Source organism: Rhinopithecus bieti, unplaced genomic scaffold (genome assembly GCF_001698545.2).
Source record: "Rhinopithecus bieti isolate Rb0 unplaced genomic scaffold, ASM169854v2 scaffold_30846, whole genome shotgun sequence".
Classification (NCBI taxonomy): Eukaryota; Metazoa; Chordata; class Mammalia; order Primates; family Cercopithecidae; genus Rhinopithecus; species Rhinopithecus bieti.
The window spans coordinates 80,143-95,726 of record NW_016814438.1 but is presented as its reverse complement, the minus strand read 5'-3'; the positions used below and the strand labels follow the sequence as shown (position 1 = coordinate 95,726).

At 37.1% G+C, this 15,584-nt stretch overlaps 1 protein-coding gene across 5 annotated transcripts in view; it reads left to right on the top strand.

The window, feature by feature from the left end:
- The window catches only part of DLG2 (discs large MAGUK scaffold protein 2), a 2,095,027-nt gene extending 2,080,229 nt beyond the window's left edge, over positions 1 to 14,798 (top strand). For 4 of the 5 annotated variants that reach the window (XM_017850879.1, XM_017850882.1, XM_017850881.1 and 1 more), the window contains one exon: positions 12,668 to 12,786. In XM_017850879.1, the coding sequence (XP_017706368.1) occupies positions 12,668 to 12,786 (119 nt within the window). Of the gene's footprint in view, positions 1 to 12,667 lie in introns of all 5 variants that reach the window. The other variant, XM_017850883.1, reaches the window with a different exon arrangement.
- Positions 14,799 to 15,584: the final 786 nt, after the last annotated feature.

Sequence of the window (15,584 nt, the reverse complement as noted above, 5' to 3'; positions counted from 1 at the left end):
TCTCGAGCAAGTCCCACAAAATTCAGGCACAGACTAAAGGAGATAGAGAATAAATTTTCCAGCAAATAACAGTGGAAAAAAACTTACCCCGTAACTGTGCTATAACAACCCCCAGAATCGGGCTTCAGTCATCCTGCATCTTCCAAATTTTTAGCCTTTTGTTGTACAAACTGCAAATAATTGACACCAGGCTCTGAGTCAGCTTTCTGATCCTCACCCTCATGGTTCAAATTGGAGTCTAATTATAGGATCTCCTCCTACACCTCCATAAGCAGCATGCTTGGGATTTCTTCTTAAATTATTAATCAGAGGAAAGATAAATTTGACTGTCTTAGTTATACAGGGATGAATTGTCTCCTAGTTGATTTTTATTTATTTATGCATAAAGGTCTATTTTTAATGGTTGCTTACTTTTATTATTTCCTAATTTTTCCCTGAGTCTGGAGGATAGAATGGTCAGATTAGTATATGTTTCATACAACCCTGTCACTGCAGCACAGCTCTCATCTATAAATATTCCTTAGGCTCTGGTGTATAAATTGCTTCAATTGTTAAAGATGTATCTTCCCATGTTCCCAGTAACCGGAATTCAGAAAGCCTAGGTCATAATGATATCCCTTTAAACCCAGTGTGTCCCAACATGGACTCAGTGTCATTTTCTTTTCTGCCTCTCAGTGGAAGCTCCTTTCTGTTCTCAGTCAGTTGCCCAAGCTGGAAACTTGAGGGAACCTCGGACACTTCCACTCTTTTTCATGGGCTATACTGAATTAATCAGCAAAGACCCTTATTTACACTTACCAAATGTGTGTCCCTTCTCCATTCCCATCTTCTTCACCATTTCTCACGCAACCATTGAAACAGATGCCTAAATGACCTCCAGGTTTTCTATCCACTATCCAGGCTTTCCATCATAATACTGGGAACTAAATGACAAGTATCATATATCCCTTAAAAAACACTCAATGATTTTGTAATATCTTTGTTTTAGAGGTCAGATTTATAGCAAATAGTACTGTGCAATGAATGGTATGGGGTTATATTTTGGCCTCACTTAAGTGACAATTCCAAATTCATGTACAACCAGGGACTTCTTCACTTTCTCGTACATCCTTTGCCAAAAATTAGGGGAACAATTTTTTAGAAAAAAAGTACTGAAATAAGCAAAAGAAATTTCTTTTCTGAGTCATGGAAGTAGCTAAACTGAGCATGAAATTGTTACCATAAATTGCACTGAGGAATTTCTATTCAGTTCCTGTTTAGGAGTTTGGGGGCTGTGGGTAATTTCCCATTATGTGATTTTTCTGGCTGCATACCACAAAATACTTGCAATATTAATATGATAAATAGGAACACATTTAGCATCTCAAAGAGTAAAAGGTAATCTTCAGATTGAAGGAGAATCTAGCTAGGTGATTTTAGGATTCAGAAATAGATAATTATGTTGAGAACAAAGTTATGAATATAAACAATTCTCTCAATCCATCTCTCTGCCGATTCTTCCTTTCACTTCAATTGAAAACTGAAAATTATTTTAGTGGGAGAGCTATAGAGGAGTAGAACATATTTAACGATTTCTCCACATTTTGAAATGGCTGGTTCACTTTCTTATCAGGAAGAGGGAGAGATGGCCACATTAGCAGCCTCACTCCATCAGTTAGACATATGTCAGGTACCTGCAATGTGCCTCACAGATACTAAGTAAGTACTTACAGATAAATAGTTGTATATATGCTGAGTGCTGCAAAAGAAAATTATCTGTTGTGTTTGAAGGAAAGACCTGCCATATCTCAAAATGATATCTTGAGAACCTTTCATTTGAGGAGTTTATTGGGGAAATCAAACAAAGCCTTTTCATTTTGATCATGCCAAATCACCTGTAGAATTCACTATAGACATATATCTATAGTCATATCAGAAATTGGCTGCTAAATGGTTACTTAGGGTAACCAAACAAGTCTGAGACAGCCATGGACCTGTTCATGTCAGGAACAAAACAGAGAAAAGTAGTCACTTGTAAAAGAAAGTCTGGAATCAATGTAGCGAAATAAAAAGAAAAAAACACTGAATGAAACTAGGACTAGAAGATTTGAGTTTGAGTCCCAGTTCTGCTGTGTGGCCTTGGATAAATGGACTAGCCTCCTTGAGCCTCCATATTCCCTTAGTGGTCTTCCCAATGTGGCTCTACTTACCTAGGAATAGTGGTGTATTAGTTTGTTTTCATGCTGCTGATGAAGAAGCAAGTCACATTTTACATGGATGGCGTCAGGCAAAGAGGAAACTTAAATGTTATTTTAGCTCCTGGCTCCATGATTTTTTTTTTTTTTTTTTTTTTTTTTTTTTTTGAGACGGAGTCTCGCTCTGTCGCCCAGGCTGGAGTGCCAGTGGCCGGATCTCAGCTCACTGCAAGCTCCACCTCCCGGGTTTACGCCATTACGGTCTCCTGTCTCAGCCTCCGGAGTAGCTGGGACTACAGGCGCCCGCCCACCGTCGCCGGCTAGTTTTTTGTATTTTTTTTTAGTAGAGACCGGGGTTTCACCGTGTTAGCCAGGATGGTCTCTGATCTCCTGACCTCGTGATCCGCCCGTCTCGGCCTCCAAAGTGCTGGGATTACAGGCTTGAGCCACCGCGCCCGCCGGCTCCATGATTTATACAAAAAGAACAAGACAAATTCTGCAAAGATTTAATATTTGAGTTTGCCAAGAAAGATTTTCTTATCTGGTGGATGCAGTCTTAGGTACTATGCCTTAAATTAAAAGGCGCAGTTCCTAGTTCCTTCTGATGCACCATTAGCTATAAATCACACCAATTAAACTACAGCCTGTGCATCCCCGCTCTGGCACTTTCACTCAACCTGCCAATAAAATCTTGAGAGGGCCAGGCGCGGTGGCTCAAGCCTGTAATCCCAGCACTTTGGGAGGCCGAGACGGGTGGATCACGAGGTCAGGAGCTCGAGACCATCCTGGCCTACACGGTGAAACCCCGTCTCTACTAAAAAACACAAAAAACTAGCCGGACGAGATGGCGGGCGCCTGTAGTCCCAGCTACTCGGGAGGCTGAGGCAGGAGAATGGCGTAAACCCGGGAGGCGGAGCTTGCAGTGAGCCGAGATCGCGCCACTGCACTCCAGCCTGGACAACAGAGCGAGACTCCGTCTCAAAAAAAAAAAAAAAAAAAAAAAAAAAAAAAAATCTTGAGAGAATCACCATTGGCAGCTAGGCCCTAGTAATATCTGAAGTTTCCATTTTGCCCCACAGAGTTTCACATTTACTCTTTCATGCATGATGTCCTTTGTGGCTTTATTTTTACAGCTAAGACAGAAATCTAATTCCACTTTTGAGATAAATCTCAGACAGAGGAAGTAGTCACGTAGGCAGGTTGGGATACTTTTAAAGACTGCATTGCTATGAATTACTTTTGTCACCACTTTCTATTTATACTGTACAATTCAGTTTACCAAACATTTTTATGTTTTATGTTTCTTCATTTGATCTTCACAGCAATCTTGTAAGCAGGAAATCAGTGATGTCTCCATTTTGTAGACAGGGAATATAAAGCTTCAAGAGAGCCTCATGGTTTTTTGTTGTTGTTGTTCATTTATTGAGCACCTAGTCTGTTCCTAACAATGGACTATGCCATTTACAACTGCTGTTGTGTTTACCTTTCAAAAAATCTGATCAGGTAACTACTGTTTTCTATCGTACGTATGAGAAAACTGAGTATTCTCTAAATTGAGTGTCTCATGCAAAATCCACACTAAAAATCAATAATAAACTTATGATTCAAACATGAATCAGATTTATCTCAGAGCCTTAAAAAATAATAATACATCAGTTACTCCTATCACCAAAAGAAAACAGACTTTGCCAACTTCAGAAAGCTTCTGTGCTGACTCCATTTTGTAATAATCCTGATAATCAAAGAAAATCTGCCTTTATTAATCTATAAAATAAAGCTTGCATGAAACCAAATTGAAATTTGATGCATGTAATTTTCAGAGTTATATACATATTATATGAAATAGCTAGTTAGGGATTCAGATTGCCATTTGCCCATAAAACTTACTTTATTTCACACATTAAAGAATTCCTGAGTGTTTGGCTGAAACCTCTTTAAAGTTTCTCCATCCAAGCTGCAAGAGATTGTTCTAGTCAAAACAAATGATCCCAATTCTATCTGAAAACACAGAAGGGGTGGGGAGGAATGGAGAAAGACATACCTTAATTTAGTGTATTATTAAAAATTATTCTAAAAGGCTGATCTATTTAGTATTAGATCTGGTAAACTAAATGATCATTTTTGTTTATCAGAACTCTTCATTTAACTCATCCAATTCGGCAAGCATTTATATTAGCATTTATTAGCTGATAACTGTGTGCGACACTCTGTGCCGAGTGTTAGGGATACAGAAAAGAAACTTGATAACATCTTTGCCCTCATGGTATCCATAACTGAGTTATTAATGGTCAATACCAAAGAGGTACAAGAGATAAGTGCATACATGCTCTTCCTTTGTGGAGTGCAGAAAAGATAGACTCTTGCTATTGTCTAGAATTTCTGGTTAAAGTTGGATTCTGATGAATTTAGTTCATAATCTATTTATCTCTCTCTGTCTCTGTATCTCTCTGTATGTCTCTCTGTCTCTCTCTCTGTGTCTCTCTCTCTCTCACACACACATACACACACACACACTTGGATTGGTAAGCCAAACATCTGTAAATCTTTAGCAATGGAAAATTCCATGTCACCACTTCAACACAGAGGCAGTTTGCCAACTTGAGAGATGAGTTAAGTCAGGGGTTGAAGTAAAAGCTAGTAAAATCCTTAATCTGTAGCCTGGAGAGATCCACCCCAAATCCTTCCAGTCACCAGAGCTCAGTGCTCTTGATGGAGGTGGGCATTCCAATGCATATCTGGGAGGGAAGCCAGCCTCCTCAAATAGTTCCTAATGGTGCCCTTCCTGACAGGATGAGTTGAAAAGCAGCCAGGATGAGAAAAGCTCTATGTGTATCTCTGAAGCCTAAAGTAATGTGACTGGGCCCCTTCTGTGCATATCTGGTTCTGAAATCCCAGGAAAACTAGAAAAAGAAGAGGTAATGAAATGGCAACCATCTAATATTTTCTGAGCTCCAAATAATTAAAATTATTTTTGTATCATCAAATGAAAGAATCTTGACAAAGCATTGCTTCTTGAAAATAAACAGTGTTCTATGGCTAATCCTCTTATGTGTGACTATTTGGTTAAAAGTCCAGTGGAAAGAGAGCAGTAGTATATTTGTTTGGGATTTTCTAGTTTTAAACATTCTGAATTATCATATTTCATTGATTATAAGACTCACATCTTCCCCTCTCCACAAAATTCATTTCAGCTTGTGAAATCAGAAGAGTCTTGTGTCCACCCTCTCCAAAAAAAGATGCTATTATTAATTGATGGTGCTTTTTAAAATCAATACTGCTTAAAAGGATGAAAATAAATTATATTCTCTTAGATATTCAGAACAACAAGGTATAGGGGTAGGGATGATTTCTCCATTTTACAAATGAGAAAACAGTATCTCTGAGTGAGTATGGTATTTTCTTAACATCTCTCAGAGCCAGGACTCAAATCCAGAAACTCTGATTCCAAGGTACTGCTTTAAACCCCAAGTTGCTCTTCTCACTCTGTAAGTAACCAGATAGTTCACAAAGATTTAACCTGTCCCAATTTGTCCATTTTAACATGGAACTGACTGTATTAGCGTCTTTCCATGATAGAAGGGTTTCTTGATATCCTGTTACCATCTAAAAAGAACATGATACTCCTCAAATGGAGCAGATATTTAAATATCAAATGTTCTTTTTGTATTCACAAGAAGAAACTAGAAAATTACAAGCAACTATGCACTAGCCTGTGAGCCTCTTGAGGAAAAAAATCTGTTCGGTGGATTCAGTATCCCTAGCAATTAGGATTGTGCAAGGCATATAATAAACCCTGAAGAAATATTTACTGAATAAATGAAAGAAGGATGTTTCCACCAAAGAAATGGAAACATTTATAATTGCTCACAGCACCTCATCCCTGGAGCAGTGATTAGAAGCTCTGCTAAGAATAGATGTAAATCATTCCTGCTTCATCCTTACCATGTACCCTTCCTGAGCCTCAGTGACAATGAGGGTCACATCCAGGTAAACAATATTGTGACCCCCAACAGACTACACACCATTGACATTTACCCTAGCCCTATTGGAAGTTATCCTAAAGCTCAAATTTCCTTTCTTATAAGACACCAAGAACTTCTAGTTCAGATGTGTCTATTTAAAGCATCGTTTATATACAGCAGGTGTTCTCTTCAAACTAATTCTCCTGTTGTGTGGAAATGGATAACTCAGCAGGAAAGTAGTCTGTGTTGCTTGGATGTGCAGAGTCCTGTTTACAGCCCAGTGATCTTACCAGTTGTTGTTAAAGCTGCACACGTTTATAATGAACAAATAGAAAGAGGGTGCCACCGTCACCGTTAGTACCACTAAGAACTGCATATGTCTTTGTCCTAACAGGAGTTGCCAAAGTAATAACAGCAACACTTATCTTATATTTTCAAATCACTTCAGTCAAATCTCATTCTGAGTCTCACAACCACTTTGTGAGGTGAACCTCACAATTTGTAGATGAACAAACTGAGGTTCAGTAACTTCCTAAGGCCTCATTAGTAATAAATGACAAGATTAAGACTAAAAGCTGGCCTTCTAACATAGAGTTTCTAACCCTGTTTCCTCTGTTCATGGTTTCCTCTTGTCTGGCAATCATGAGACACCTGGATGAGGTCGTGACTGATCCTGTGGCATGCTGCCCACCAGCTCACTTGGGAAAGGGGGAGGGCAGGCCATGGCCTCATGCTATTGCCTAACCCACTGAGTATGTTGTTTTCTTATCTCAGAACCAAGGTAAGCCACCTGAGTCTTGAAGACATGAGCAGTTGGGCAGTTTTAATCAATGCAGATTAATCCTATTGCATTAAACAACACCAGCCTTCTTAAAGAAGACAATGCCTCCTTTTCTGTGTGACTGGTAGCTTTGCATTCTGAGTCGCCTTATTGACCCTTAACAAATTGCAAACAAGTATATGGCAGAGCCCCCCTCACTGTGTAGTTTGTGATGTTCACACCTATGACCTTGCTCCATCCAAGTGTCCATCAGTAGCTCAAAGCCTTGAGACAATACTGATCAATGAAGTCACTGATATTCCTGAAAACAGCAGCAGCTTTGGAATTGGACATTATTCTCCTGGACTCCAAGTCAACTTATGAGAGTATGCTGAGTGGTTGCATAGCAGATGAGAAGTTCCATCTGATGGCAAGTGTCCCAAAGTATGGCCATCTGTGGCTCATTCCTATTTGACCTGGTGAAGACATAAATTCATAACAGGTAGAGGGAGGCTCTAACAGGGGTCTCTAGGAGCAGACACAGGTTTCCATTTTACTCAGTACAGAAAGGGGTTATAATTTTCACAAGTGACGAACAAGAATAGGTGGTGAATTACACACAGAATAGAAGGAATTGACAGTCATTACCAAGCGCCAATCTTTTAGATCCATCAGCTCTCTCATAATCTTCTCAACAGATCTTGAGGTAGGTCCAATTCTTATTCCTATTTTACTTGAGAAAAATTAAGCACAGGAAGGTTAATAACTTTCATAGTAATGTATAGCTATTAAGTAGCACAACCAGGATTTTGACTCCATCTACATAACCCAAATCTTGTACACTTTTTACTATTATCATCCATCTTGTCCAAGTGAAAACAAATGCCAGAGCCCCAAAATAAATGCACCTAGTCAGGAACAATGGCTTTAACATACCCAAAAATGTGGAGGAAAAAAATGGGTTATCATACACAGAGGTGGGGAAAGAACTAGCTGGAGGTAATGTTTCATGAAGTTCCTCTAAAACATTTGCTTAGGAGTTGGGTTTCAGTGTTTTGCTTCTTGTTACAGAAGAAAATCCCCCCAAAACATAAAATAACTTGAAATTTAAAAAGCATTTACCAGTCACCTATTTCATGCAAAGCAAGACAGAAGAAAATGCTGCATTTTTAATATTGTTCTATACCTCAGCATGATCATGCTTAATTTTCCTGTCCATGTCCTATTCTGGAAGCAAATTCTTTCAGGTTCTGACTTGTTCAAAACTATGAAAGTCCTGTCTACACAGAAGGTAGAATGATATACCCTGAGGTTTGCGAATAGAGATGAGTGAGGCATCCCAAGTCTCCAAGTAGCTTACAGTTTGATAGAGGGAAGGCCAGCATGCACCTGACTAACACAATAGATGAAGGGAAGGAAGAGCAAGATGTCAAGAGGGGAAGGGTAGATAATTGAGGAGGCCTTACATTCTAAACAATTGTGGTGTTATAACCGATGTGATGTCATGGAAACAAAATGGCTTCATGGAGATCCAGGGTTGAATCCTAGCTCCATGTCCAATGTTACCTAGTAGCTCTGTGACTTTAGTGAAGTTAGTTAACCTCTCTGAACCTCTGTTTCCTCATCTGTAAAATAATATATCTACCTCAGAACTTTCTTAGGAAAGATAATATATTTTTTAAAGTATGTGGTACAGATCCTAGCTCATTGCAGGTGCTTAGTAAAAATGAATTCCACTTTGGATGATATAAAGATTGAAGCATTTGAAATTTTCATTCGAATGTTCTCCTGAGGCTTGGAATCAAGACAATGTTATGAATTTGACTGAAAAATGTTCCAAAGGGGCAGGCATAGATATGAGTAAAATATTTGAGGAAGAGACAGAGAATTAATATTTAATGAATATGGTAGTGTTAGGTTTTTCTGTTTTAACTTGTTGAGAAATACAATTTCAGTACTTCTATAAAACATAAAGACTTATATTTCACAATTTGCATAGCAGGTTTCGTGTTTACTTCTGGAGCATTTCTAACTATAAACTTGTTTATCTCCAAGAAATTGGAGACAGAGCTCTGCTGTCACAGACACACCATTTATATTTATAAACCCAGATCTTACTAGTTTTACTATGATGAAATTTCTTGGGTGTATGTTTAGTTTTCAAAGAAAAGTAGCAAAGAGACAGATAAGCCCCTCTGATATAGGATTTAGATTAAGATGACTGTCAAAATAGGAAAGATGAAAACAAGGTAGATTCCAATTAAGGCAAATGCAGTATAAATCATTCATATTGGGGAATTTTAACACCATAGAATGTCACGCAGTTGAAACATTTGGAAAGCATGGCAGAAAATATTTTGGGTATCTAAAAAGCTATACAGTAAGGCAAATATAATTTATTATTAAGGCAAGTATCCTATTGTGTTATATAAAATGTGGCAGCCTACAAGAGCCTAACGAAGTGTTGATTGTATATAGACAAAGTGTCAGAGAATTGTTTCCAATGTATGACATGATTGAGATGGAGAGATATCCTAGAGAACAATAAAAATAGCAGAAGAATTTGGAAGTGGTAGTGATTTGACAGAAATAAAGCCTTGGAATTAGAATATTTAGTCTTGAAAAAAGTAGTACTAGGGGAGATGCATGTTCATCTTTCTTACTGCAAAAACATAAAAATGAAAATGTACAATTTCAGTACCTGGAGCCATTTTGTAACTGAATTCATCCAGGTATTCTACTCACTCCCTCATTTATTTTTTATTTACCAAAAAAAAAAGTTTATTGAGCATCTCAGACACTATGTTAGGAAAAGGAAGCTCCAAGGAGAATGAAAAATATTTCCTGCCCTCAGAGGGCTCAGTCTAATGGAAGATGAACAACTGTACAAATAACTGCAAGTTGATGTGATGAATACAATAAAGTGGCAAAGTGATTAAATGAGGGTTGAGACTTGCACAGAGTTAGATGTTTAAGAAGGGACAGCTGGAAGTTGGGATCTCCTGCCTTTATCATGGGTAATAAAGTCTTCAAAGTTACAAAAGAGAGTGTCCTATCTCTCTAGATGGGAGATTTAGTGGTACTCAGAGGTGACATGTGGTATTTATCAAGTGGCAATGTAAAGCATGGATCAGAAAAAGTTAAGAGTTCCTGATCTATGTTCCAGACAAGGCCGCTTTCTTCTCTGGGAAATGCTATTAGAGACTGTAAGATTTTTGTGCAAAGCTTTGACCAGTAGTTCCACTTCTGGTGCCCTACTAACCTGCTGTCAACGTGCACTCATACACCAACATCCCTGTTTATGATAGCAAAAAACTGGACAAGCCTAAATATCTAATGATAAGGGAGTTGTTAAATACAGTCTAAACTATGGAATAGAGTATTAAGAGTATAAGAAAAATGATATTTATGTACATGGTAGAAGGCAGGAAAATATCCAAATTGCACTATTAAAAAAAGGAGAAAAAATCATAATACAATAAATAGTTATGGTCTCATTTGTGTGGGTATGTGTGTATATACACACACAGCTACCCACAAACACACACATACATATCCAGCACACAACCATACATGTCCCACTAGGGTAAGCTGTAGGGAAAGAGAGCAGTGAGAGAGAAGGTAGGGGAAGGCAGAAGAGACAAGAGAGTCTCTCAATTTTTATCCTGTGTTTTTCTATATACTTCAAAATTTTCAACATCTATAGACTTCATTTTGTAATTTAAAAAAGAAATGAGATAATGCCCATAAAGCATTGAACATATTGTCTGCCATGTGGCCAGCAATAAATGTTAATTGACTCTTCTAAGGTGACAAGAAAATACGACTTGCCCAAAATGATTTAAATCTGCATACAGTATCATATCTTTATTTTTTAAATTTTAAATAAAGACAGGGTCTCTCTTTGTCACCCAAGCTGGAATACAGTGGTGAGATCATAAGTCACTGAAACCTTGAAATCCTGGGCTCAAGTGATTCTCCTGCCTCAGTCTCCCAAATAGCTGGGACTATATGTGTGTGTCACCAGGTCTGGCCTGCATACAGTATCATATTGATGTTTATAAATAAATGTTTTCTCTCACTAGAAAATGAAATAAATTTTCTTAAATTATAGTCAATAGGTTTTTACCTTAAATATGTTGTTAAATATGTGTTCTGCTTATTTAATCATTTAGGACTTAATTATTCAAAGCTAAGCATGAGCAGGAAGCCTTCCAAATCTGGATAATACCAGACTTTGCTTCTGCACCAGAAATTTCCAGCCAACTATTATGGCTTCATCTGTTGTGTATTAAACTTTAAAAATATTTAATATTCAGAGTTTATTTTCCTGTTATCTATTTATTACTGAAAACGAAGGTCAAATCTTTTAGAAAAGCTATCCCTACAGTACTCAATACATATTCAGTAAGCCAAAATGAAATTACATTTTGTAGAACTTTTCTTATAAAGAATTTGAAACACTCTGTAAGTAGATCATCTTTTATTATATTCATTCATCCTTGTTTTATTAAAGCTGTGAATAAATTGAATTGAAAATCAAATTGTTTTCTGAAATGTACTGATGTACTCTATTAAAATTCTTCATGGTGAGTTTCTTTGTAATTAAAAGAACCATTTATAATTTCAATTAACATTTTTAAGTTTATTCGTGGGTAAGTTAAGCCTGCTGAATTTTCTAAAGCAAGACATTGTTTTGCCAAGGAAATGATAGAAGTTTCTAGGATGTGATAAAAAATATTGAAACATCAAAAGACTTTTCTTTTTACATGTTCATTGTGTTAATAAGTACCTTAGAACCTATTCTTTCTTTATTTTATTGAGTTGACATGTCAAAATACTTTTCTGTGAAACAATAGCAAAGGTATAATATATAGATTTCTTTGATTTTTTTATACCCATAATTTTTAATGTTTGAAAAGTTCTAAAATTTGGCATGTGGGCAAAGTTATGGGACAAAATTGAAGTATGATCACAGTGGTCAACTTCTAGCAGACCCCCATCCCCTAACAAAACCTAGTTAAATTAAATGACATTTCTTACACAATTCATCACCAAACTCTTGATTGTCTGGTCTATCAGGCTGAGAGTAACTAAAGACTCTCCTCAATACCCCATTGAGTTGGGATTCCCGTGGAATTTTTTGTTTGTTTGTTTGTTTTTTGCTTTTTGTTTTTGAGATAATTATAGATTTGCATGCAGCTGTAAGAAATTACTTAGTTTCTCCCAGTAGTAACATTTTGCAAAACTATTGCATATTATGACAACTAGGATATTCATATTGACACAATTCATCAATATTATTCAGATTTTCCCCAGTTGTGTGTGTGTGTGTGTGTGTGTGTGTGTGTGTGTGTTAGTTCTGTGTAATTTTATCACATGTGCAGTTGCCAATATCCACCACTACAGGCAAGATAGAGAACATTTCCATCACCGCAAGGATACTTTACGTTGCCTTTTTATAACCACATCTACCTCCATCCCTCCCTATGATCCCCATCCTCCCTCTCCCACCCCAATGGACTTTTACAAGTTGGTAATTTGATGGTGGTGTGTTTTCTAGGTACCTTTTGGGAAATAACTGATTTATCATTTTCCTCTTGTAAATGTCTGTGAATAAATAATAGTAAACAGGCATACCCTTGAATTGTGCGTTTCCCCATTGTTTGGCAAAGGAACCAACAACGTGGGTGAGGGGCTGCCTGAGCTGTGCAACATTTCTAACTCTTGAAGGCACAGAGCCAAATTTGCTACCTTTGTTTCATTCCCAGATTACGCTCGATTTGAGGCCAAAATCCATGACCTACGAGAGCAGATGATGAACCACAGCATGAGCTCCGGGTCCGGGTCCCTGCGAACCAATCAGAAACGCTCCCTCTACGTCAGGTAAGCAATGGAGTATTTCTCTATCTGCACTTTGTGAGCAATTCAACTTGAGAAAACAAAGGCAACACCATGTAGCAACAGAACATATGTTCTAATTAACCCATGTTCATCAGTACACTACTGAAACATCTTATGTTTAACCATTTGGAATAAATGTCTGAAATGTTATTCGATTAAATTAGTTAAAGGTGCCTGCTTTTATCAAGTTATTCTTTGGCAATGTTATGATCCAGGATAAAGTGCTCAGCATAGGTTGCAATAAAAATAATGAGAAGAAACATTTTCATTTCTAATAAGTCTTAAATGGCATATGTGGACCAAACCCTTGGACATTTGCTTACCGTCAATGTGAAAAGAAAATATTCCTGTATTATCTCCTAACCTGCCTGCTATTGACTGCATTAACTTTAGTGCATAAATTTAAAATCCACGGCATTCTTCTAAAGAGTTGTGTACTTTTCTCTAACAAGTTTTGGCAGAAAGACTTCCTTCTGTGTCATCTCGTTACCAATTGTTTCTCAGACCGTAAAAGTTACTTGTTCCTTGTCTGACAAACTCATTAATTTACCAGAAAATCATAAATGATTGATTGAATGTGAAATGCCTTTCTGTCTTTCATCCTAGTAGCTACCTCTTGAGTTAAGATCCATCAACACTCAACTATAACATGTTCCTCTTCTAAGACAAGCTTCCTGTATTACTTCCAAATTTCATCAGTGCTGACTGTACTTTTAAAAATATATAAGTACTAAGAGGCAAAAGGAAGAAAGTGATGCCTAATTAATGGTCAACATGAATCTATGTACCATATGGAAGAACCATGCCCATTCTTATTGTATTCTCCACTCCCCACTCTGGCCCAGAATCCAATCTGACTCCAACCTGAGGTCATATTCTTCTTACCTGAAATTTTAGGCATGAGGTATATGTTATAGATACTAATTTACATACTTGAGTTGAACTTTTGCTGTTGGTTCCACTTTGGCTCTAAAGTTAAGTTTTGTATGTATTTGTTATTCACAGCAGGGCTAAGAAGGGAGTGGGATTCTGGAAGGCACAGGTTCTCATAGGGCTTAATTTCCTGACTGAACCAATAAGCCTAGAGTCCCTTCTTATTCCAGGGAAGCCCAGAGATTAAGGAAAACAAGTTATTAACCCTTCAAATTTGGCCAACTCCATTTCAAAAGATTATTTTGATACCCTTAATTGTAATCTGTGACTGTTCAGAAGCACCCTAGAGCATGTCTTGTAGTGACATCACAAATATGATGGAAAGTTAACAGTTCCATTTGTGATTCTTCTCTCTTGTATTGTATTGTTGGTCTACATGCTACAAAATATTTTTAAATTTTGAAATGTTTTAGTCCTTGGTAGCAAGTGGAAAAAGTCAGCTGGGTTAATAGGATAGAACTAAATCAGTTAGTGTAACTGAAATGTTTATATACAATAAAGCTCGAAGGGAAAATTACCAAGTATCTGATTAGAGACAGAATGCATAAATTGTTAAGATATTAAAAGAAATTTGCTGAAATATATTGCTAATAGCTATTAAGTTGTGGAAGATTAAGAAAATTCAATGAAGTGATATGATATTATATAAAATTAATACACTTATTTGAAAGAGTAGTAATTAGATTTAAATCTTTGCTCTCTAAAATCATAAATAAAAGTATAACATACAGAAGAGACAAAGACTTAGAGTAACAAAAGTAATAGTTGGAGATTGTATTGAAGGGAGGAACCTCCTTTTAATGAGACTCAGAAATACTTGACACTTCATAAGAAATTCCCCAAATGAAATCTCTATAATATACAAATATGGTATTTGGTTTCCAAATGTTCAATTATTACTACTTATTTTGTATCTAGAGGGCTGACTTTAGTATCTAAATGACTCGAAGAGACACAGAATTAGAAGAAATATGGGCCGTGCCTATAGTTGTATCAGCGAATGAGAAAGAAAGAACTTACAAGAGCCCCCTGGCCTTATTCTCATGAAAAGAGATAAAACAGACCAAAAAAAAAAAAAAAAAAAAAGAAAAAAGAAAAGCAAGAAGCAAGGCCTAAATGAAATTCTTACCAAAAAGGATTCAACAAGTTTGTACCTTTGTACTTTTTTTAATACTAGTTTTGGTGACAGGATTTGCTTTGTCTAGAGTGCTTGTATAGGACCATGGTCAGTTGTGTTTATTTTAGAAAGTCAACTACTTGCTCTCTCAGAATAAATTACTAGCAGGGTTTCTCTGATTATATAAATATAAGTGGATGAGCATGGCTCACATCTGAGAATAACGTCCTGAAAATGGTATTATTCTCCTCACTTTGCTTAGCTTTGTGTAATTCTAGGGCTAGAAGGAACCTTAGTTATCATTGGGCCCTCTGCTTAATTTACAGAAGAGGAAACTGAGGCCTGAGGAGAACAGAGACAGAGACTTGCCTGGGATCCCACAGCTATCTGTGGCAGAATCAGCTCTCCTACCCACAGTCCCATACATCTCCCCACACCACTCTGCCTCCCTAAGGGCTTAGTTTATGTAGTGTCAGCTGTTGAATACACTTTAGCTGTGATTCCCAATCTGCTTCTGTCAGCACAGTGCTGGACTCTTTGATTAAGGAATAAGGAGAGGCGAAGTTCTAACACAAATGTCTTTGGGGTTTTTGTTCAGGATCAACCATTCTGTAGGAACATGGGATTTCTTTGGTATTATTTAGTTTTCTATGAAGCCAAACCCTAAATCAGAAAGCAAGCGCTTTCTTTGTTCTGTGAGAAACAATGTAGCTGACTTAGTAAAATATGTGCTT